The 24,536-nt window shown below is 35.5% G+C and overlaps 1 protein-coding gene across 2 annotated transcripts in view; it reads right to left on the bottom strand.

Annotated features, from left to right (window-relative positions):
• Positions 1-24,536, bottom strand: part of CBLB (Cbl proto-oncogene B) — a 208,584-nt gene that overhangs the window by 34,634 nt on the left and 149,414 nt on the right. For both annotated transcript variants that reach the window (XM_024735359.1, XM_024735360.1), the window contains exons 11-13: positions 18,383-18,568; positions 16,472-16,837; positions 8,385-8,479 (exon numbers count right to left, since the gene is read on the bottom strand). In XM_024735359.1, the coding sequence (XP_024591127.1) occupies positions 8,385-8,479; positions 16,472-16,837; positions 18,383-18,568 (647 nt within the window). The remainder of the gene's footprint in view (positions 1-8,384; positions 8,480-16,471; positions 16,838-18,382; positions 18,569-24,536) is intronic.

The following is a 24,536-nucleotide window of genomic DNA, read 5'->3' as shown; positions in this document are numbered from 1 at the left end:
TTAACTCATTTAAGATACTGCAGATTAGCATCTTTCACAAACAAATATGCTTAATATCCCTAGTGGCCTTCAAATAACTTATCTAATTCTATTTGAGCCTACAGAGAAATGTGGACAGAAACAAGGAATGCTTGAATATGGTGGAATATGTCAAGATGCTCTCAATGTGAAAACAGAATCTCATTCTAACCCTGTGCATTTTCTATGAACAGATCAGTATGATCATGGAGAAGTGGAGAATATATAGCAAATTATGCCTCTTTTCAAATAACTTATCTAATTCTATTTGAGCCTACAGAGAAATGTGGACAGAAACAAGGAATGCTTGAATATGGTGGAATATGTCAAGATGCTCTCAATGTGAAAACAGAATCTCATTCTAACCCTATGCATTTTCTATGAACAGATCAGTATGTTCATGGAGAAGTGGAGATGGGACAAAAAAGAGACAGTATAAGGAATATAATTTAGATTGCATATTTAAATAGAATCCAATGGCTCACAATTCTGTGTAAGGCTACCTAATTATTTGTGATCATAAATCAGCTGTATGGTAAATTACAAGTAACAGATTTGTCAGACTACTGGGATTGGTATTAATATCAGTATTCATCTTAGATTTTAGTCAGAGAAAATGAAAGGTTAGTGGAATTAGTTGCATTCCTGCACCCAGATTATAGCCACCCGCCAAATGCCATTTTCCCACAAATGATGAGAGAGGGATTCTATCTGAATTTAGAAATTATAATACTAAAATAAAAAGGAGAAAAATAATACCCATAGTATTTATTTTGTACCCTTTCCACACACTATTTCTCTTTCTGTTGAGACTAGTTTAAAATGATATGCTTGCAGCCCTCAATTCTTGTCGTCAGTGTGTCAACAAGCAGGTTCTAGGGATTTACCGCAAGACATTAGAAAACCTACGTTAGGATGGTCAAGCTGCTTCACGGGAGATTTGAACAAAATTTATAAATCAGTAAGAATATGCAGAAAAAATAAAGTCTGAGTTTCAAATACTGAGTCACGTCAATAGGTCAAAACCAAATGCACAAACATTTCTACATGATACACAATGAGAGAAGAATGCCACAGTGATCATAATGAATAAATTGAAAAGATGGACCCATCCCCCACTATCCCATACACATCATGTCGATTGTAACTTACAAAGGACTGCCATCTTCAATATTAGTTCACCTTTCTATCTACCCAAGGTAAAACAAGTAAAACTAGTGCAACATCTTGACAAATCTTGAAAATAGTTTAAGGTATGTGAATGAAAGCTGGTTCAAAAATTAACAAAAGAGCATCACTGTTCATTCACTAGGGTTAAGAAAAGAGTAGTTCTTAATTACAGCTTGATCTTCCATTTAAAGTTCTCTACCATATTTTCTTTAAATCAATGAAATTAATTTCTCATCATTGAACATAAACAGGATTAATGCAAAACTGAAGTGTGTATTGTCTATACAAACCCTCAGGTGAACAATAACAGAACATGTTGCCCTGCTCTTTTGCTATTAAGCATAAACAGTGAAGCCCGGTATGCACAATATATAAGATGAAAAATTTCCATCAAGCTTCTTTCTCTTAAGTTTTTAAAAATTACAATGTGATGTTTGCTTTAATAGCTCCTGTGGCATACTGCTTTAATCTCTTCTTTCTGTTTTTCACTCCCCAGTCAAAAACAAGGCAAAACAAAACAAAACTTCCCTTCTCCCATGAATTTGACCACCATTTCAGTCAAACTGGTCTAGTTTTGTCTTCTGCACTTTTCTATCTACAGACCATTTTGGCCACTATTTATTTAAAAACAACCACTCTCACATACACGCGGGCACAGATGCTGATGCTGTTTGGCGGTGTGGACCTCTTAGATCACTCACTGGAAGGTGGCAGTAGTTGAGGCTGCATTCACAAATCCACATTTCTAGTTTGTTTTAGATTATCATAATAATAGATAGCATTTATTATAATTTTTACCACACAGAAATGTTCTAAATACGTTTTCTACAATATCAACATTTCAGGGGTAAACGATATAGTTTTTTAAGGTGATATTTTCATATATAAGTTCCTATATTAGAAAAAACTTCTAGGATTACATTTATATGTCTAAGAGTATAACAAGTCTAATTAAATTTGGGCACTGTTCATGTAGAAATCATTTTATCAGCTTTAGATAGTACCTACTAAAGTATTTACTTGAATGTAATATAAAAGTGAAAGCTTAGATGGTATGTCCAATTGTCCCCTCAACATCACTATTCGGATGTGTGTATAATCGGCACCGAAACTCAACAGATCCTTAAGTCTTAATTTTACCACCCCTGCCCCCTTCCCACACCTGCCCTTCTCCAATTTCCCTCCCTCTGGTAAATGGCACCAACCCATTCATCCAGTTTCGTTAAGAAAAACCTATATAAACATAAACCATCCCTATTTATTGTACCTCACAGACATCTGATTTATTAACAGGTACTGTTGGATCAAAATACAACCCAAAGTGGACTGTGTAACTCCATCACCATCATCCCAAAGCCCTGACCATCTCTTATTGGTTCACCACATCAGACGACTACACTCTCCATTGGTCTCACTTCAGCTGTCCTAAAGACAATTCATGTAGCAGCCAGTGACCCTCTTTAAAAACACAAACCAGCATCATGTCATCATGTTGATCAAAACCTTCGATGGCTCCTAAAACTAACCAAACCAAAGTTCTTATCATGGCCTTGAAGGCAATATATGATTTAGCCCCTATATACCTTATTCAACCCCAGCCCTACTGTCCCTCTTGCTGTTCTCCAGATAAGCCAACGGGATTCACTTGCCTCACTGTCTAGCTTTCATGCTCTTCACCAAGGCAGTCTCATGGCTTGCTCCCTTCTTTCAGGTTTCTGTTCAATATTACCTTTCCTAATGACCTCATCTGAAGTATAAACCTCCCTATCACTGTTTATTCCTTTCCCTGCTTTATTTTTCCTTCTAGCACTTACCACTACCTGACAATATACTATGCTTATTGGTTTACTTGCTGTTCTCCTTAACTAGAGCACAAATTCCAATGAGGATGGGATTTTACCTTGTTCACTCTGACTCTCCAGTCAGTACGCAACTGAATGAAAACAGGATAGTTAGGCAAAACCTGGATACTCTATTCACTGAGCTTAAACTATTAGCACCTTATCCATTTAGAAAAAATCTATGACAACGATCAACACCACCACCTCCAACAACAAAACACCCTTTTTACAAAAATATTAAGTAATATTGATTCACATGTATTTGAAAGTTGAAGATTAATATGTCAAAAGTACAAAAGGTCCATTTCTAAAAGACAAGGAACAAGAAAAATATTCTTCTAAAAAATGACATTCCTCAGCATTCCAGAACATTATCTTACCTGAAGTAATTATTCCATTATTACAGTAATTCCTTTGCTTATTGGCCAACATCTTGTGTTAAGTAAAATAAGTATTTTTAACTGTTTCAGGTTTCATTTAATTTTGAAAAATCAAATTATTTCAAGATAAATATAATTTAGTAAAAATTGACACTACAATAAAAATAATTCATATAGATTTTTTCATTCTTCCCCTAAAAAATTATGATTACCCACATTTCAAGCTTTTAAGAATTTATATTTATAGCTAAGTGTCAATCACCTTAAGTAGAAACCATTTAGGAAAAAAAATAAGTAAACCTATATGCACTAGTACAGTTTCAGCTTACTTTTATGACAGAATATGCTTTCAAAATAAATTCTATATTCTTCTAGGTCTCCAGATAAATTACACAATAAAAGTCATATAATTGCAGTCATACTGTTTTACAAGAAAGAAAACACTATCACAGAGTAGCCTCTTCCATCAATTTAATGGGAATCGGAGTAACATCAAATAATTTAACAATTATACTTCAGTAAATATTAATAACAACACAGTATAGCTTTAAAGGTAAATATTAGCTTTGACATTACTGAATTCAACACTGGGGCTCTCAACATTTGTGAGAACTATCAAAGTCTATGTTGGGTAGCAATCTGTTATGTTGTTTTGGCCTAATTTTGAAACATGTACTAAGATGCTGACATGGAAACAATATACTTGAACATCCAACATCCCTATCTCCCTGAGTGACATTTTGCTAAGACCTGTATTCTATGCCTCTCCAGAGCTGAAGATCTATTCTCATTGTACTCTGGTTATACACTCTAATGAAGCTGAAGTAGACAAAACAAAAAACCAAACAAACAAAAAACCCAGAGCAGTAATCCAAGTTATACTGGCTTCAAAAATGGGATGCAACCAACCAACTATAAATGAGCATTCAAGTTGCCAAGTATTCATATGTAATTAATACTACAGATGAGTACCCCTTAAAAAAACATTGCATGGAACCTAAAAGATTGAAGCTCAAGAGGATTTTAGAGATCATTTAAGATAAACAGATCCCTTCATTATCAGATGGAGTGAGGTCCACAGAAGTTACCTTGTTCAAAGACAGACAAATATTAATACTGGAGTCACGTCTGGGACCAAGTCTGATTTTATTTTAATGGTCACTTCAGAATTCCATGCTGGTTCCATGATAAATGTAGTACAGCATAAATGATTAAGAAAAATGCTTATTAAAATATTAAGTGACAAAGGAGAGCATGAAATTATCTCTACAATGTAGTCTAAATCATGTTAAAAAAAAGGCTAAAAAGAAAAACAAGTCAGAATGTTAAAACTCTGGGGGAAAACTGGACAGCTACATGTAAAAGAATGGAATCAGAACACTCCCTAACACCATACATAAAAATAAACTCAAAATGGATTAGAGACCTAAAGGTAAGACCAGACACTATAAAACTCTTAGAGGAAAACATAGGAAGAACACTCTTTGACATAAAGCACAGCAAGATCTTTTTTGATCCACCTCCTAGAGTAATGGACATAAACACAAAAATAAACAAGTGGGACCTAACGAAACTTCAAAGCTTTTGCACAGCAAAGGAAACCATAAACAAGATGAAAAGACAACCCTCAGAATGGGAGAAAATATTTGCAAACAAATCAACGGACAAAGGATTAATCTGCAAAATATATATATAGCTCATGCAACTCAATATTAAAAAAACAGACAACCCAATCCAAAAATGGGCAGAAGACCTAAATAGATATTTTTCCAAAGAAGACATACAGATGGCCTAGAAGCACATGAAAAGCTGCTCAATGGCACTAATTATTAGAGAATTGCAAATCAAAACTACAATGAGGTATCACCTCACCCCAGTTAGAATGGGCATCATCAGAAAATCTACAAACAACAAATGCTGGAGAGGGTGTGGAGAAAAGGGAACCCTCTTGCACTGTTGGTGGGAATGTAAATTGATACAGCCACTATGGAGAACTGTATGGAGGTTCCTTAAAAAACTAAAAATAGAATTATGATATGACCCAGCAATCCCACTACTGGGCATATATCCAGAGAAAACCATAATTCAAAAAGATACATGCACCCCAATGTTCATTGCAGCACTATTTACAATAGCCAGGTCATGGAAGCAACCTAAATGCCCATCGACAGACGAATGGATAAAGATGGTGTTGTACATATATACAATGGAATATTACTCAGCCATAAAAAGGAACGAAATTGGGTCATTTGTAGAGATGTGGATGGATCTAGAGACTGTCATACAGAGTGAAGTAAGTCAGAAAGAGAAAAACAAATATCGTATATTAACGCATATATGTGGAACCTAGAAAAATGGTATAGATGAACCGGTTTGAAAGGGTGGAAATAGAGACACAGATGTAGAGAACAAACATATGGACACCAATGGGGGAAAGCCGCAGCGGGGGTGGGGATGGTGGTGTGCTGAATTGGGCGATTGGGATTGACATGTATACACTGATGTGTGTAAAATGGATGACTAAGAAGAACCTGCTGTATAAAAAAATAAAATAAAATTCAAAAATTCAAGAAAAACAAAACAAAACAAAAACTCTGGTCATTGATATTTGGGGTATGTAAATGCTTATATTTATGTATTTGTTTAATTTTTTTCTTTTATATATTTTCCATATTTTCTACAATGACCAACTGCTACCTATATGTCAGAATAAACAAGATGGAGAGATAAACATGCCATTAAAAGCCAGCACTTGCAACTTTAACTATGGTTAATTTGCAGCATGCAAAATAGAAAACTAATTTGCTGTTAAGGATGCATTGTTAAAGTATTTCTCTGGTTAAGTAAAGCAACTGCATTGTTTGAGGGAAAATAATCAAGAGTAAATGCGGTGAAAGTATATCCAGGTACACATACAAACTAAAGTGTTAGAAAAATATCAATAAAAGGCATTTTACTATGAATTTGTTGTTCTTTATAGAAAAACAAGCACTTAATACTAAATATAGATGAAGCAAATGGTGACCTCTGCCTTTTATCCCACTTGCCAATATGAATTTAATAAACAATGTAAAATTTTAATCTCTAATTAGCAAGATTTCATGTACTTCGTTTTCTGATGTTCTCTGAATTAGAGGTAATTGAGCTTAGATGTTTTCATCACATATACAAATATCCAGAGTTCATTTGGTGCTACAATATCAATATGTTATTACTGATGTACAACCTACTACACAGAATATATATATTTGCTTCTAACTTCTATGTCTGCTACATATCTGCCAGCTCCAAGAAAAATGGCCACTAAAGAATGGTCCAATGCTTAGTTTCCCACTGCCCCCTAAATGATGTCAAATTTCATACTCATGCTTTTTCTCATGCACACCCCTTCCCAATTGTGCCCGTCCTCCATGACTCAGGAAATTTCCATCTTCTCTATAAGACATCCTTGACTTACAAAGTCTATAATAGTCTATTCTCCAAGCTTATATAAAAACTAACAAGTTAGATGCATACAGTTTAGTGCATAATGTTCTCTTGTGATTTCATGTACGTTAACTTTATTTTAAAGTAGATGGTAAATTTCTTGGGAGCTGGTATCTAGCTTATCGTGCTTTTGCATCCAGTGACCAGCAGAGGAAGGAGTGAAGATGCTCTAAGACTTTCAGTTAGAAATGAGGACCTTAGCAGATGATAAAGTCAATCCACCAAGAGACCAAGTACTATCAGTATACTCATTAAACAGCAAACAGTAAGGTGTTAAGGGAGAAGCAAAGATTACGAGAAAAGGTTTTTGCCCTTAAAACCTTATAATCGTTTTAATGTGGAGAGGCACTTTAGTATTAGAAAACAGTAGCGCAAAGTACATAATTAAATGTGTAGAAAATAAACTCTAGGAGGAGGAATGAGAATCAGTCTTACTACCATCATTATGACTGAAGTCACAGAAGTTTTCATACAGAAATAGAGCCTAAGACATGGGTCTTCAGAATAAAGATTCTGAAAACTTGGTGCACAGGAGAGAACAGCATGAAAGACTCAAAAAACCAGGAAAAAAAAATCAAGACAAGATTAGAGGGCAAGCATTAGAATTCCTGAATGATATTTTAATTGGGTAAAATTCTGTGGATCTTACTGATATAGCAGGAGAGCACAGAATTAATTTAGAAGGAAAGAAAGAACAATGTTGGGCTTTGAGTAGGAAAGTGATCTGGGGAAAGCAGAATTTAAATTAAATCAGCTACCTGAATAAAATATACTGGAGGAAAGACAGGCAGCCTGATTTAATATAGAGTAGGGAAATGGCCATCAGGAGACGGTTTTATCCAGGTTTGATTTGGATAGACACTATCCCTTAACTGTCTGATATGCTTCTTGTGTCCCCATTTTTTCAAATGAGACACCTAGTTTAACTCATTTTTCTAGCTTTAAAATCCATTGATATTCCATTCTGAGATCATATCATATGATCAGGTAGAAGGCTCTTTCAGTTGTCCCGTTATAAGCCAGAACTAGGGCAATGGGGAAGATTAGCTGAATATGAAAAACTTTAAAAGAACAATCAACAGGACTTAGTGGCGGAACGGATTTGAGAAATGAGAAAACTGGAGGAACCAAAGATTATTTTATCATGTCAAACTGGGTAGTGGGATAAATGTGATACCTCTAAGGAAGAGACATGAATTGGAAAGGAGAGCTCATTGTGCTACTTGAGCCTCTTCTTGGATGCAGGGAAGACTTAGCTTTTTCTCTGTTGCTTTATGTGTAATCTCAGAGTGCAGGTAAGTCTCAAAAATGCTGTAGTTATCAGCAAAGAATCAGAAAGGATCTCGATTTCTGGTACTTTAAAAATCCAGCTGGTTCATTTTTACTGATGCATATTCACCCCTGTACTTTCTGTACTAAGAACCTCAAAACCACTCTTTATAACAACTTTATGCATGGAGAGTTGGTCTCCAAATTCAGTAAAACTCACTTGATGCTGGGGAGAAGGGTGGCAGCTGGAGGGGGAGGGGAAAGCCGGGGAGGAACATCGTATTCTTCACTTCCCAGGTGACCATTGGAAAAGACCTGAAAGGAAATCAAAGGGTTAGTTTAGAATTTAACTTCTGGAGGACCTTAAAACAGTAACAGTTCTTAGACAATCTATAATTTTGAAGAGAATATATAATTTCAGTTTATTTGAACAAGTGAAATATCATATAATTTACTTAGGAGTTAGGAGCACCATCGTGATTATTTATCACCACCCGAAAGTAGCACCATTTTTTATGTGAAAAAATAAAATACAACCTGATTCAACCTCTCTTATATTGAGAGGAGATGCTATAATTTCTATAAATCATATAGATAGCTAGGTAAATAGTAAAAGTCCCCAAACATGATCAGTTTTTATTGAAAAGCTAGCATTCTCTGTAAGGATTCAATAAAGAAAAAAGCAGTACTCGTGCAATTCTTATTTCAATTCCTCCCAAATAAAAGTGTTCTAAATTATCTCTCTCTGGGGTTAACAGAACATGTCTAAACTTCTTGATAAAACAATGCACGAGTATAATCAGAAACGCCTTTGTTCTTTCAAGGCCGAAGCTTTAGCACTACTGGTAACTAGAGACCTGGTCTGGCTTTCAGAGTGCAAGCAATTTTAAATATAATTTTTGGTGTGTGAACAACACAAACCAAAATTGTTACCTTGCTCATAAGGTACCATAGAGAGCCAGTGTTTACTCAGAATTCAGAAATTCTGGTTTCCAGATTGCTCAGTTACATATGGGAACTGTCTAACAACTGCTCTTAACTAATCCAACAACTTGAAATGAAAGCAACTTAAAAGAAAAAAAGAGTAACTTTGCAAAGACAGATTAAACATATTTTAAGACCTTTAATCATTAGGGTTTTATCATGAAGCTCTTTCCCAAACTCTTTACTAGTTCATATTTAAGAGGTGTAGGCTGATTTGTGGCAAAAAGGATGTGATGTAACTTGAATAGTTCTAGGTAACCCAATCAATGACCTACCAATTCTTTTTTCACCCCTCAGTTCTAAAATGGTGTTGAAGCTTTAGAGTGCAAAATGGAAAAGGCCATACCCTTCCCTAGCAACTTAAGAAAAGGAACATGTTTAAAGAATCCATTTGAAATATATCAATGTTTGCAATTTAAAGCAACAAAATATAAATTTTATAGCATTAAAGTATCACTCTAAAAACAAGTCCTGTGCTATAGCTTTGATTCCTCATGAGATTCAATACACTAGAGATACACTATGACAAAAATATCTCTTAGGGTTTCTGACTATGGACCAAATAACAAAACAAGGCAGAGTTTTTTCAATTTTGCTAAAGAAATGTCTCAGTAGATATTAATTATTGTACAGTTCAATGAAAACCTCTAACATAAAAAAATCCCTTTTAACCAACAAATACATGTGTCAAATCACAAGTGCTCATTGTATAATGGGCATATAAAGTCATCCTTAATTTGAGTCCTGTGCAATTGTTGCCAGAATGGATACAATGTATGATTTCTGCAATCAAATCTCCTTGATGTTTCTGTCATAAACACATTTAAAATTCATTCTGGGAAATGTAATATGGATTTATATGCAATTATTTGTTTTAATAGGAGCAAGTATCTAATGCACTGTTGATACTTAGTAAAATTTCAGCAATTATAAAATAAAAGGGAGCTATGGGAATAACAATTTCTGTTGTTTTAGTTCTACGTGAATCTTTTTCAGGACAAAGACTCTGATTTCCTCATTTTATAGGACATTCCTTCAATGCTTTACACACAGTAGGGCTCAAATGAACATTGACTGCTGACTGACTTACATTATACTACATATGTGCATACATACATGTTTGTAAAGGACCTAAAAATGCAGGTACTAAAATGACGTTCATGTTTCTGTTCATCTAAAGCGACTGGAAGACAAGATTTACGATTATTTCATTCTGAACTCCATGTTCCCACCTGCATCCGTTTCATCAGACAAAATCATTTTATCTAAAACTACTTTAGAGACTGCAGTTAAGTCACAACTTTTTGAGCCAAAAAGAAATATTTTACGTCCTCTGGAAATCTGCAAAGCCTTTTGCAAATAGGAGAAAACAGTAGTTCCTCAAATGTGTAGATTGGTAGTATCAACTGAAGCAGTTCACACTGAAATCTCACTGATTCAGGCCTTCTTAAACTCTCAACTAAGGAAACATCTTTTTCTTCTGCCTTCCTAGTTCACTGTTGCAAATTTACCACAATTCCATTGGACATGCTACCAACTTAAATATTCTGATCCTATCATTCCTCTGCCAAAAAAGTTTTCAAAGCTCTTTTTTGTCTACCAAGTTAAAGATAACTTGGTATAGAATATGAGACATTCCACTCCGTAACTGCTTTCAGTTTATATTGCCATAGTTTTACCTACCGTACTTACTCTCTCTGTATGCCCGAGTCTGTCCAAAATTGACTTCCTGCACTGTGCTTACCTTCCCACCTCCATGCTATTCCTTCCTGTCATGTCTACAACACCACCACCTACTGATTTTTTTTTTTTTTTTTCCGGTACTCGGACCTCTCCCTGTTGTGGCCTCTCCCGTTGCGGAGCACAGGCTCCGGACGCTCAGGCTCAGCGGCCATGGCTCACGGGCCCAGCCGCTCCGTGGCATGTGGGATCTTCCCAGACCGGGGCACGAACCCGTGTCCCCTGCATCGGCAGGCAGACTCTCAACCTCTGCGCCACTAAGGAAGCCCCACCTACTGATCTTTTAATGTCTACAGATCCGTCTTGCACGAAGCTTTCTTTATTCCTTCTTTTACCCTGCATCTCAATTGGAATGTTTCTCCCCCTAGGGCATCCCACATTATATATTCTGGATGCTTCGCCTATGCCTCATCCCTTAATTATATACCTGTCTCATCCTCACTAGACTGTGCTTGATTCATTTTGTATTCGCCACAGTGTCTTGAACATCCTACTCGTTTAACTGAAAGAGGCTGAAGGAATAAGAATACATTAAGGGGAATTTATACTACCTGTGGAAGAAGTATAATCTGAGTTATCACAAAATTTATTATAAACTCTAGGTTACCCTGTATTAATATTTTTCACATGCCTCAAGATAACATTTCATCCTAATTTTTAAGTTTGAAATATCTTCCTATGATTCAGATATTGTCTAAAATTTAATGTTAAAGCATTTGGGACCCTTGAGATGTAGGGAAAACAAACACAATTGTGATAATCTTAGCACAATTAAGAAAAACCTTTTTAATTACAAAACCCCAAACACAACCCCCTTCCCCCATCCCACACATGTAAGAGCACACATACACTACACCAAAAATATCACTGTAATTTATCCTTCAGAAACATTAGATTAAAAATGAAACCTGTGTACACAGAGGACTTATTTTCTGAAAGACAGCACCTGAGATTCACAGATAAGTTTAAGTTCATTCTTATAAACATGTGCCTCTCCACCAAAATAGCAAAAGCCACAATCTCAAAAAGAGGAATCATCCTATGTATTTATCTAGCAACATCTTCAAGAGATTATTGTACACAAGGTCATTTTAGAATAATGTCACTTGAAGTAACATAAGTCAGAGATCGTTTCTGTCACATAGGAAACAGTAGCATTCTTAATCTTTTAAGAGGAACAAATATAGTTGGACACAGTGTTAGTATCTAGATATAAGGAGATACATTTCAAGTCTCCAATGATATTTTAAAACATTTTCGTGCAATAAAATAATTAAAACAAACAAACCAACAACAATAACTAAATATCTAGCCAACAAAGTATTAAGTACGGAACAGGTTTATAATGTGGCTAGAATCTGAGGGAATGGAAACAGTCCTATAGGAAAGAAATCTCCTACCAATAAAATAAAACAAGGTAAATAAACCTAACAACTCTTAGCTTTCAGGTTCATGTTAAAAAGTAAAGTATTAATTTAGTTAACTTGATTATGCTAGGTGGGAGGGAGAAGAGAAATGGGAGTAAATTAAAGTCACAGAGAATTCTTACACTTCATTTTAATTATGAATTAGAGGGCTTTTTTTCTTAGAGCTCTTTACAGTTAGCAAATAGAGTAATTAGAATGTAATTTATCCTTGCTTCCCTTACCATTTATCTAGGAAAGATGCAAATAAAAAGGGCAAATGGTTCTAATGGATGATGGGAACTGGCACACTGACATAGGACACACAACAAAGGGCAGCAAGTCCTCACTCTATAGAATGTTTAGTTTCATGAATTCCCCTTATGGTGTTACATATAGTACACTTAATGTTAAACTTTTAGTACTCACCTAAGTTTTCTTATCTTTAAAATGGGCAGATGATATTTAATTTGAGATATTTCCTTTAATGAAAACAAGTCTGAACGATAGTTGTTACTCTTTGACACAGAAATGTATTTGCTTACATTTGGAGAGACTGACGGGTTATGTGAAGATAACACATCAGCCTCCAAGTATCTAAATCCCTATACCCTTTATTCGCATGATAACATTTTTTAAAAAAAAATTTTAAAGACTGCACACTAGGTATGGAGGGTGAGAATATATTGTAACACTTACCATTTTCATTAATATACAAGTCTTTTTAAATCAAAATCATTTCCCCTTCTTCTTCAACCCTTCTCCCTTGTTTCCCTCTTATTGTGAATATGTGATCTATCTATAGAAAATGACTACTTCTCTAAAAGAGTAAAAAATCCTATTTTAAACAAGAAAGTTACATTTTACCTTTGGCTGAAGGCGAGTGCTGGAAAAATACATTAAAAAAACTTTCTACGCTCCTAGCGTACCACAGACATCTTCTTCCTCCAAGTCCTTTCCTGCCCTACCCCTGCCCACCTCCAACCCCAGCATGCATATACTCTTTCCCCTCTGTCATCAACCTAACTATCATAACTCAGCAACCCAGTTATTGAGTGTTTGCTGAGTATTCATTAGCCACTATGCTAAATAAAAGCAGAGAGGAAGGAGAGAAAGAGATAATGATTTTGGTTTTAAATTAAAAAAAAAAATAAGGACAACTATTTTAAATGAAAATGAACTGTTACAACTTATACTAAGACTCCACATCTAGTTTGGTTTTATTCCATAACCAAGGGGTATGGGGGCTTAGATACTTGGAGGGTAACTATTCTCCTAGAAACTAGGTCCTATTATTATTTCATTTCATAAAGTAAGGGAAATAAGTGGAATTGGGGGCATAGATGTAGTAAGTTGCTTGCATCCACAAAGCCAGTGAATTCTAGAGCAAGAAGTAAAACTCAGGTCTGATTCCAGAGCCTGGTGGATCTATGTTGATCAGATTTTTAGTTTTGTTAAAATGCAGCTATCAGGTTTGCCTTATCATTTTTACTTCTGCCTAAAGGAGCTAAACAGTTCCTCTTCTATAAAAACATTTTGTTAAATTTGAAAGGGGAGAGAACATCGGGATTCTGGTTATCCTGAACACTAGGAGAGTCTTGTATGTAGAAAGTGCTTACAAATATGTAATTAAATCAATCTGGATTGAGGAACTACAGAGACGTAAGTTAAGAAACAAACTCCAGGGCTTCCCTAGTGGTGCAGTGGTTGAGAGTCCGCCTGCCGATGCAGGGGACACGGGTTCGTGCCCCGGTCCGGGAAGATCCCACATGCCGCGGAGCGGCTAGGCCTGTGAGCCATGGCCGCTGAGCCTGCGCGTCCGGAGCCTGTGCTCCACAATGGGAAAGGCCACGACAGTGAGAGGCCCATGTACGGCAAAAAAAAAAAAAAAAAGAAGAAAAGAAAAGAAACAAACTCCAACCCAGGATCAGGCAGAGACTGAGAATTACAGGATCCTAGATGGACGCAGTATTCCATCGGTTGAAGCTAGCCTCTAAGTCTCCCAACAGTGAAATAAGAAGAGAGGAATTGGGCTTTTTCTATTTTATGTCAGTTGTGATATACCTTGTGGTCTACTGAAGTGGACCCATTTTTCCTTCAAAAGATAATAAAAGAGGAGAATAAGGGGAGACATGGTCTGTTTTATAGCGTTTAATACATTATGTATAAATCCTTCTTTATAATCTGCCTTAAAAGTCAAACAACTATACTGAAATGAGAAATATTAGGTGTCTAATTTTGGTAAAAATGTTAATCTAGTTGTAACTTGAAATTAACTTTGAGAATATAAGCATTGCAATGCTAATACACACAACATATGAGATTAGACCTTCATGAATTTTAATGAGCCTAATTTAGATAGAGCTAAACAAATTCAGCTTTCAATAAGACATAAATTTTGTACTTTACTCAATGTTCTCTGGGATATTAACATGTATCAATGATCAAGACATGAAAGTTCACATAGAAAACATGTAAAGGAATCTTTATAACTTAAATCACTACTAATACTAATAACATAGTTAATATTATAAAAATAAAATTTCATACCTATAACCTAAGAAATTATAACAACCACCATCCATACAAAAATTAATAGCCTGTATTCTAGGGCTTAGAAGGGCAGGTTTATTTAGTGCTAAGACTGTATAACATATTATCTAAGAAGAACCCTGAAACAAGAGGTCTTCAGTGAATTGCCCAAGATAATTATTATATTTTATGTATTTCTAAGTCCATTCAGGAAATAAATTGTAATATGTTGCTAAGATATAACCATTCATGTCGGAGCTCTTCTGAACACTCTCCTTAAGGCAAGTGTGATCATGTATGAATGAAAAGTAATAGAGACTAAAGGGAAGAAAATATCACTGGAAAAAAAAAAGGCAGGTCCTTCTGATCAAGATTCTAAGTTGTAGAAACATACTTTTGAAGATAAGCTCCCCATTTTCAGAGAACATTATAAAAATGCTTTTATAAGTGCTTTCTCTTCCATTTACATCACCTTTGCATGACCTTGAAGAAAACCTTTACAGATCTTCATATTTATAATAGATGAAAGCCTGCAGGTACCAACAAGACACTAACAAAGAGTTACGGCAAACCACCACCACTCTTCCCCTGTGTTTTGAATGCCTGAGTAGACAATTTTGACTCTTGCTATCTTGGCTACCCTAGAATATCACTAATAACTAAATCTTATACAGAGTTTTCCTTCACACATGTGCACGCATGTGTGTACACACATACAGGAATTTAGTACATGTCATTCTTCACACTTCTTTGTTTCTTGATTAACTCACCAACTACAAACTATTATTTTGAAGGAATAGTCTACTCCCCTAAAATAACAACTTAAGATCAAGAGAGATGGGAACACTTAAATATTACAGTCTTCAAAAGAGGCAAAGCCTCCTTCAGCTGAAGGAAGATGGTGACGATCTGATCTGAGTCAAAAATATCATTGACACAAATACCAGAAAACATTACAGGATAGTTCTGCCAGGGGCCCACTGAAGGTTTGAAACTCAATGATTTCTGCTGCTGCCTCTTCGGTTCCCTGTAAGGTCTTTAATTATCTGCAGAAAAGAATTTAAGCATCTTTTCTGTACATATAAATGACAGTGGTAATATCCTTCATGTTAGCACTCAACATGTGTGACAGTCTTTCAGTTTTATAGAGAAAGACCTTGCTTTCCAACAATGAACTGGACCTGGTATTTTTATGTATGTGAGAAGTTCATTCTACCTGGCTGCCTAAGGTGTGCTGTCCCAGGCAACAATAGCTCCAATGACTGATTGATGATATGCTATAACCATACAACTTTCTTTTCATATTAGATAGAAGTAAGAGAGTTAAATTAAAAAAGACTGCTGATTCTCCCATTGACAACATTAATAGGAAAAAAAATTGCAGATGAAATAAGGGAAGGTGAACTAAATCTCTGGCAAATTGTCTGGTGTCTTCATATGAAAATTAAATCATTACTTAGAACCTTCTTCCTGACTTCTGTTAGGTTCAAGTTTTAATGAGCTTCTGATTATTTACAATTTGCAGATAATTAAAGACCTGCAGGGAAGTGTCACACTAGGCGAAAAAAACACCGCTCAAACTTTTATACTACCTCTTATCAGAAGACTATAAGCAGATTATTTAGCTTCAGCTTTGAGTATTTCTTACCTTGGCTCCTTCTAAAGGCAAATCATGGCGTCTGTGTTTCCGCATAAGCACTGGGTCAGAGCCCATTCTACTGTGCCTTCCATTCACATTTGAACTCGCTGTGATTCCAGGCTTTGGAGAGGCATCCCCTAGGAGGCGACATCCCACTGACTGATTAGTCCCAAGCACATCCCGAGGACACCAGGCTTCCAGAGGCATCGGCTGGTCTCTGGAAGGCACACTTTCCATGTGAAGGAAGTGACGACTCAGTCTATTGTCAGGGGGGATTGGGGGAGGTCTCTCAGGTGGAGGAGGAGGAGGGTCTCTTAAGGGAGGTGGTGGTGCTGGGAGTGGTTTGTCTTGTTTTCTCACCATGCAAGGAGAAGACTAAAGAAACACAAGAGGAAAAACATTAAAAGAGGTTCCATGCACTGAAATGACTTCCAGACTAGTATACTATTGCTTTTGTTTTCTAAGCCATAGTAGGGCTTTATTAGATTCCTGTGCCATCTTTTAATGAGTTTATTTTATCACCAACTAATGAAAGTTTAAAATATTAATGAAAAACTCAAATATATTAAGATTTCTTTGTAGAAAATGAATACGTAAACTCAAATGTTAGGATTATAAGGACTACAAGGAAACATAGCAGAATATCAAAATTATATGGTGATTTTGACTGGCTGACATTAAAATAATAATGTCATTAATTATTTTATTTGCACGTTTATGTGATTTAGGAGAAACAGCAGAAACCATCAAAGTTGTTGTTGTTTTACTTTTTAAAAGAGCACCTTGATTTGTAACTTCTTTGGAAGACTGAAAATGTTGGTTTTGTTATTTTTGTGTTCACCTCTATAATACAGAGCAAGTGACAAGGGGGAAAAGTGCTCCGGTTCTTTAACAGTTATTACCAGAATAGTGAAAATTCACAAATAATAGAGCAGCATTATTTACAGACCTTACTTGAGTTTTATGGATCTTAAAAAAAAAAAAAATCAGTCTGATTCTTATGTGGAAATATGAAGGTATAAGCTCCTAAACTGAATCTATGTAACTTTCACAGTTTTTATTTTCATTTACATAGTTCATCTGATGAATGATTTGCCCTTTCATTGTTTGAAAATATTAGCAAAAAAATGTGTGTTTACATAATTCTGACTAAATAACATCCTAAAAAGTCTTAATATGATCTTAAAACCATGTTAATTATAATGTAGAAAAGTCTAATACTATTAAAATACTGTGCTTCCAAATAGTTTTAGACCGTAACACATATTACCAAATGGGATTAATATTTAAAATCTTATATTTAATAAAGCAAAATATTCCCTTTTCAAATTTGGAAAAAAATCTGCACAGAACTACAACTGTGGGCTCAGATGTACAGATAGAATTATGTCTTTAATATTAAACAGTAATGCAATTAGTTTGCAAATACTGTAATTCTTCGTAATTAATTCCTTCAGGTATAAAAGGTACATATAATTCCCTCTTCTGAGTCACCCTGAAACTTGGGTGATAGTCTATCACATCTTAAGCCCTATGCAAATATACTCTCATAACATTTTTCTTGTCAAGACACTATGAAAATGAGTGTAAAATATCATTTAATAAGAGCATGCAATTTATTTTAATACATGTAATGACCTTTTAAATCCATTTTACAGAATAACTATACTTACTTTGCTGTTTATTTTAGCAAATCAGGGGGCTGTTACAGACATGTGCCCTCTCTGAATAATCATGTAACTTTTATAGCAATAAAGCAAGGAATATGATAGTGGACTCACTATAAACAAAACGAGAGACCCATCAAAGTTGTTCATAAACAAGAGCATAAGAAATATGAGTAACGGAATTTTAAAAACCTGAGCAATCAATAATCATCACATAAAATTATTATCTATGTTTCTAATAAAATTGATTTACCTTTGGTGAACCAGTTGGGCTGCCACAGGGAGACCGAACTACGCCTTTCTGAATTAGATCCAGGCGAGGAGGCACTGGTGGCAGGCTTAAATGTGGGATCTGGAGAGGGTCTGGATGTGGCTTTCTTCGCTGTGCAAGGGGAGAGGATCCCGGTGATGTGACTGGGGAATTCTGCCTGTCAGTGCACTAGAATATAAAAAGAGAATGATGTTTATTTGAGGTGTAAAGTACATACCTTTCAGTTCTTAAGACATTTGGTTTTGAGAATGTATCTGCCATTGCACATCTGTTAAAATAAACTCACTTAGTTTACTCTGATTAATAGATGGAAGGAGCTCACATTGTCCCTCAAGAGCAGTATTATGTGAAGAATAAGTGGATTAGTTTCTCCTACATATTGTAGAAAGGGTCTAGGAAAAAACCAGCAAAAGGGTAGTTTAAAAACAATCAAGGGCTTCCCTGGTGGCGCAGTGGTTGAGAGTCCGCCTGCCAATGCAGGGGACACGGGTTCGTGCCCCGGTCCGGGAGGATCCCACATGCCGCGGAGTGGCTGGGCGGCCCCTGAGCCATGGCCGCTGAGTCTGCGTGTCCGGAGCCTGTGGTCCGCACGGGAGAGGCCACAACAGTGAGAGGCCCGCATACCGCAGAAACAACAACAACAACAAAAAAAAACCCAATCAAATGCAGGCATTTTTCTAGAAACCTGTCTACATTTTATGAGAAACATGCAATGCAGTAACGCACATTGCTCTTGGTTATCTGTATTATAGAATTTCCTTAGGTCTTTGGGTTTATAGTACATTCTAGAACTTAGAAATCATTTTGTTCCATATAAAATACGTATCCAGTGCATAATCTACTTTCCTATAAACCAATTAAATCAGACAAGGATTTTTAAAAATTTGTGTATTTAAAATAAACAGGTTTAAGACCAGATATTTTCCCCCAAGCCTTCACATGGAAAATAAATCCTCAAGTTAAATGTTCTTCTTTAAAAACAATTAAATCTAGGAAAGTCTGTACTTCTAAAACTCTGATAGATTTCTATGCTATTACAGGGTTTCCATGTTATCTGGTAGATAAAAGAGCACCAAAAAGCCATCAACAAGTACTTTGATTTGTACGTATGTGTGTAACCCTGTTTCAGAAGTGTGTGTGTGTGTGTGTGTGTGTGTGTGTTTGACATAACCTGATTCCTATTTGATATAAAAGCCATCCTAATTAACCAGATAACCTCACTAGGATAACAATATTCTGTTCTGAAATATCAAGCAGTTTCCTTTTCAAGGCTAAGTTACTACCTACCTCTTTGGAGACCTAGGCTTAATTTTTATACCTACTACATTAATCTAGCATGCTTTGATATTCATCTGTTTCCTAGTGCTAGTATTTATAAGGAGTTTTAAGCTTGTTTTTAAGCCATTTCCCCCTAACATTACTTACCTTTGTAAGAGTAGTCAATGTCAACTGACAATTTAATTTCAATTCTAGCAATAGTGAGAAAGATTTAGCCATTCTGTCCTTAACTGAGATGTGATAATAAATTTGTGGTCATGTTCACACTTAGTTACATCACGGAAGGTCTTTTTTTTCTAATTTACTAAAATTGTCATTTGTCTGATGTTTTTCTCATGATTAGACTAGCATTGTGTGTTTCTGGAAGGAAGGCCATGTTGGTAAAGTAACACTTTAACCACATCACATCAAGGGTCTACACTATCAGTGGGATTCATCACTGTTGATGTTGACCTTGATTACCTGGCTGAGGTACTGACTGTCAAGGCTTCTACACTACAAAGCTACTTACTTTTTCTCCCATTTTCCTTACTGTACTCTTTGCCAGGAAGTTACCATGTGCAGCCCACACTGAAGGAGTGGGGACTTATGCTTCCCCTGGTAAAGGCTTTTTAAAAATAAATTTGAGTGTCTAAGCAGAAGCTTCTAGACCATACTTCAGGTATACTGGAATATTGCCATGACATTGCTAGACTGTCAATTCTTTGTCTCCCTCAATAGATGCCAAATAACTTAAAATACGTCAATAAATTCAGATGCACTTTCACATGTAAATTTTAAGACCCCTTTCTTATTAATTTCATGATTCTTTTTTATATCTCTTACCTACTTAACTGAAGGAGAAAAAGCAGAAACTGTAGAGTCATAAGCTGATTTTCATGCAGCCAGTATTCTTAATAAAATAACATGACTTTTACCCCAAAAGTCATGGAGCCTCACGTGGTCATGAATTTGAACCTTACGGAGTAACACCAATCCAAAAATGATCACGGACAGAATAGAAAAAACTCCTCATGTCAAACTAAGTGCATCACAGTTCGTAGCAATCAGATCAGGAGATGTCACAGTACATCTAATTCTCCAAATTCCCATTAAGGGTAAGTTACATTCTCTGAGAACTAGAAAAAATGTTACCTGATAAAGATTCTTTATTGATCTGGTTATTATTCTTTACAGAAAAAGACTCAAGAAGCAAAGCTATCCACATGGTTCCTATCCTGTAAAGAAATAATTTTTACATAGATATACAGAGAATACATAGCACTTCATCGTTTCAGTTACTTGCAGAGAAATTTTTCACTGCTCGTTGCATTTACTGCAAAGACCTATGCTCCTCCAAGCACTTTTCTTCCACGACTACCTGCCTGCTTCCCTAATTACCTGGAACAGGAAGGAGAATCCTGACAGAGCCAGCAGCCCACCATCATCATTAGAACTTGACTTCTGGTTTAACTACTAATTTAATATTTAAGCAGTTACCATATTCCTAGTGTGTTTAAATAATGGGATGGACTTGATTTGAAGTGGGTGAACTGTTAAGATACTGAAAGGGTATATTGAAAATCTTTGGACAGACATCCAAACCACTGTGTGTGCTGCAGAAGTAACCCTGAACTTCTAGTTACCTCCAGACAAGCATACTCTCTACAGCTTTGTGAATGTAATCTGAAGCAGAACTTGCTTAAGAAAATTCATAATCCGCCTGCCAATGCAGGGGACACGGGTTCGAGCCCTGGTCCGGGAAGATCCCACATGCCACACAGCTATAAGCCCATGCGCCACAACTACTGAGCCTGCGCTGTAGAGCCCGCAAGCCACAACTACTGAAGCCCGTGCGCCTAGAGCCCGTGCTCCGAAACAAGAGAAGCCACCGCAATGAGAAGCCTGCACACTACAACATAGTAGCCCTGCTCCCCGCAACTAGAGAAAGCCCACGCGCAGCAACGAAGACCCAGTGCAGCCAAAAATAAAATAAATAAAAAATATTTTAAAAAGAACAATTCATATTGTATTCTCAAGGTGATTTTATACTACCCTCCCGAAAGACTAATTCATTTTGAAGCATTACAGTAACTGTAAGTTGGCTTAGTCAGAAGGATTTTATGGAGAATAGGTGAAGAGTATGTGAAGAAACAAAAAATATTTTATCTTTCTTATGTGGTCTAAATTCATCATAGCTTATTCATTTTCCAGAGTTCTCCTAAATTATAGTAAAATCCCCATGTAAGAGTAGATAATTTAACAGTGCCCTTTAGATAATAATGCATTTTTCTTTGCTGAAGCCTTTTTGTTGTCTCTGTGAACAATTCTGCAACTAGAATATTGAAACTTTGCATTAACTTTCATTGCTGGTAAAATTCAAATGCTAACTGTGAACATTTGTAAACATTTTTAGTAGATGGTCACATTAAAGGTCACTTTTAATTTATTTGAGTAATCACCAATTATATTTTTTCCCTTCCTATTTGAAAGTCTAAGGAGAAGAGAAGTCTCACACAATGTTTCACATGCCCACTCATGTTATGTTCTTTGTCCCGTTATCTACCATATTCTTTTATTTACCCCTCATTGATTTGAAAGAGCTCTTTATATGATAGTGAACCCCTATCTTTTTCATTTGTGGGGAATAATTTTTTCTCAGTTTGTCTTCACTACTGCTCTTCTGGTTTTAATCTTCTAGAGAATAAATACAATTAATTAGTATAATAAAAAGGCATATTAATCAAGGGATTCTTAAAAGGATCATATGCTTTTTGCCACTGCATTACATGAAATCCTTTCTTTGTCACTCCTTCATCTCTGTCTGTCCACTCTATTAGATTAGGACAAGGATATGGAAAGCTAAGAAAAGATTACCTAGGAAAGCATAGGAAGCAGAAACTAGGATGTGGACACAGAATTAACTTTACAGAATTCATTGCACAATATAAAGAAAATCATTTATATAGAGGTAACTGCAAGAACTGGGAAGGATGGAATCATAGTTTCAAGTTATAGGATAGCTGATTTGAATAATTCCTTTATCTTGATTTTAGGTAATTCTCACTTTTTTCTAGTATTACACTTGCTCTCAGAACTTCAGAATATATGATCTTTTTTCGTTTCCACACCTTTCAAAATACAAAAGCTGGGTGCCTTGATTCCTGCCTGTATTATCATCACACCAGCTTATCTGTCTAACAATTTCTCTTAACTTCTTTAATGCTGGTTGTTGATAAGTAAGTTCAACAGGCTGAAATCCTGGTGCTCTAGAAATTTAAAGACCACATTTGATTCTTTTATGTCTACATATTCACCAATTTTTCCAAACCCTTTGCTTCATGAAATGAATAAATGGTATTCTTTATTTTTTCTGACAAAATTTACAGAATTCTTTAGCACTTAGAATAGGAGGCGAATGACTACCATAAAGAATAGAGAAATCTGAATTTGTAATTTTAACAGAAAATCCTGAGAGAAAAGGCCCAAGAAGTAAGTAGTCAAAAGCTCATCTCAGCATGCTCCGCAATTACCAATAATAATCAGGGACTCATTCTATTTTAGTCACTCTTCATTTTATCCATACCTTTTAAAGAGCGATTTTATAACAGCCTTAATAGGATCCATTATTATGGAAATGGAAAAACATTTGGTAAGGAACTTCAAACCCTGCCAGGCTATTATTAAAAACAGGACAAGAGAAAACCTCTCCAATTACTAATAAGATGAGAGTTCTGACAATCCCAGAGACAATCAAAGTCAATTTTATAATATTTCTAAGAAGATTTTTACTTAATGAATTTTCATATCTGAACAAGGTAGATACATGTATTATAAGGATGATGAAAAGGATGACATTTCTCTAAATGCGTGAAAATTAATGAAGGACATTGATAAAACTTTTATCACATAAAATATATTCTAAGTAAAACATTCTAGTAAAATAGAATTAAAATAAAATATTCTAATATTTTCCTGCTACTAACTATCCTCTTGGTTCTTCTTCTGCTCATATCCATTTGTGAACATAACAAAATCAAAAGACTTTAAAATAATAGCCTATGCAGAATATTATTCAGAAGGTATCCGTTACAGAGCCATTTACATGTACACATATTCATGTGTAATTTGTAATATAAGTATAAATGATTTATGTTGTCTATTTTGGAGTACTGTACCATTGTTCCCTTTTAGATAACAAATGCTTATATGAGGAACATGGTGTAAGAGTAGTACAATCATTTCATACTTATCCACAGTCACACTTCAAGCAGTCTCAATATGCAGGAATTTAGGGAGAAACTTGGAGTGAAAAAGAAAAGTTCTCCCAACTTAATCTACAGATTGAATGCAATCCCAATTAAAATCCCAGCAAGTTATTTTTTAGATATGGTTAAACTGATTCTAAAGTTTAGATGGAGACAAAAGACCCAGAATAGCCAAAAGGATAGTTAAGGAGAAGAACAAAGTTGGAAGACGGACACTAATTGACTTCAAGACCTACTATAAAGGTACACTAATCAAGATTCTGTGGTTTTGGCAGAAGAATAGACATATAATACATCAATGGAACAGAAACAGATCCCCCAAAATATAGTCAACTGATCTTTTGACAAAGGAGCAAAGGTACACAATGTAGTAAAGACAGTCTTCTCAACAAATGGTGCTGAAGAACTGGACATCCACATGCAAAAAAAAAAAAAAAAAATCTAGACACAGACGTTATACCCTTCACAAAATTAACTCAAAATGGACCACAAACCTAAATGTAAAATGCAAAATTATAAAACGCCTAGAAGATAATATAGGAGAAATCTAAAAAGTGACCACCAAATACAAGGTCTTCTAGATACAACACCAAAGGTGCCATCCATGAAAG

The sequence above is a fragment of the Neophocaena asiaeorientalis genome, unplaced genomic scaffold (genome assembly GCF_003031525.2).
Source record: "Neophocaena asiaeorientalis asiaeorientalis breed wild unplaced genomic scaffold, Neophocaena_asiaeorientalis_V1.1 scaffold136, whole genome shotgun sequence".
Lineage (NCBI taxonomy): Eukaryota > Metazoa > Chordata > Mammalia > Artiodactyla > Phocoenidae > Neophocaena > Neophocaena asiaeorientalis.
The sequence above is the reverse complement of the archived record's forward strand: the minus strand, read 5'-3'. Positions and strand labels throughout refer to the sequence as shown.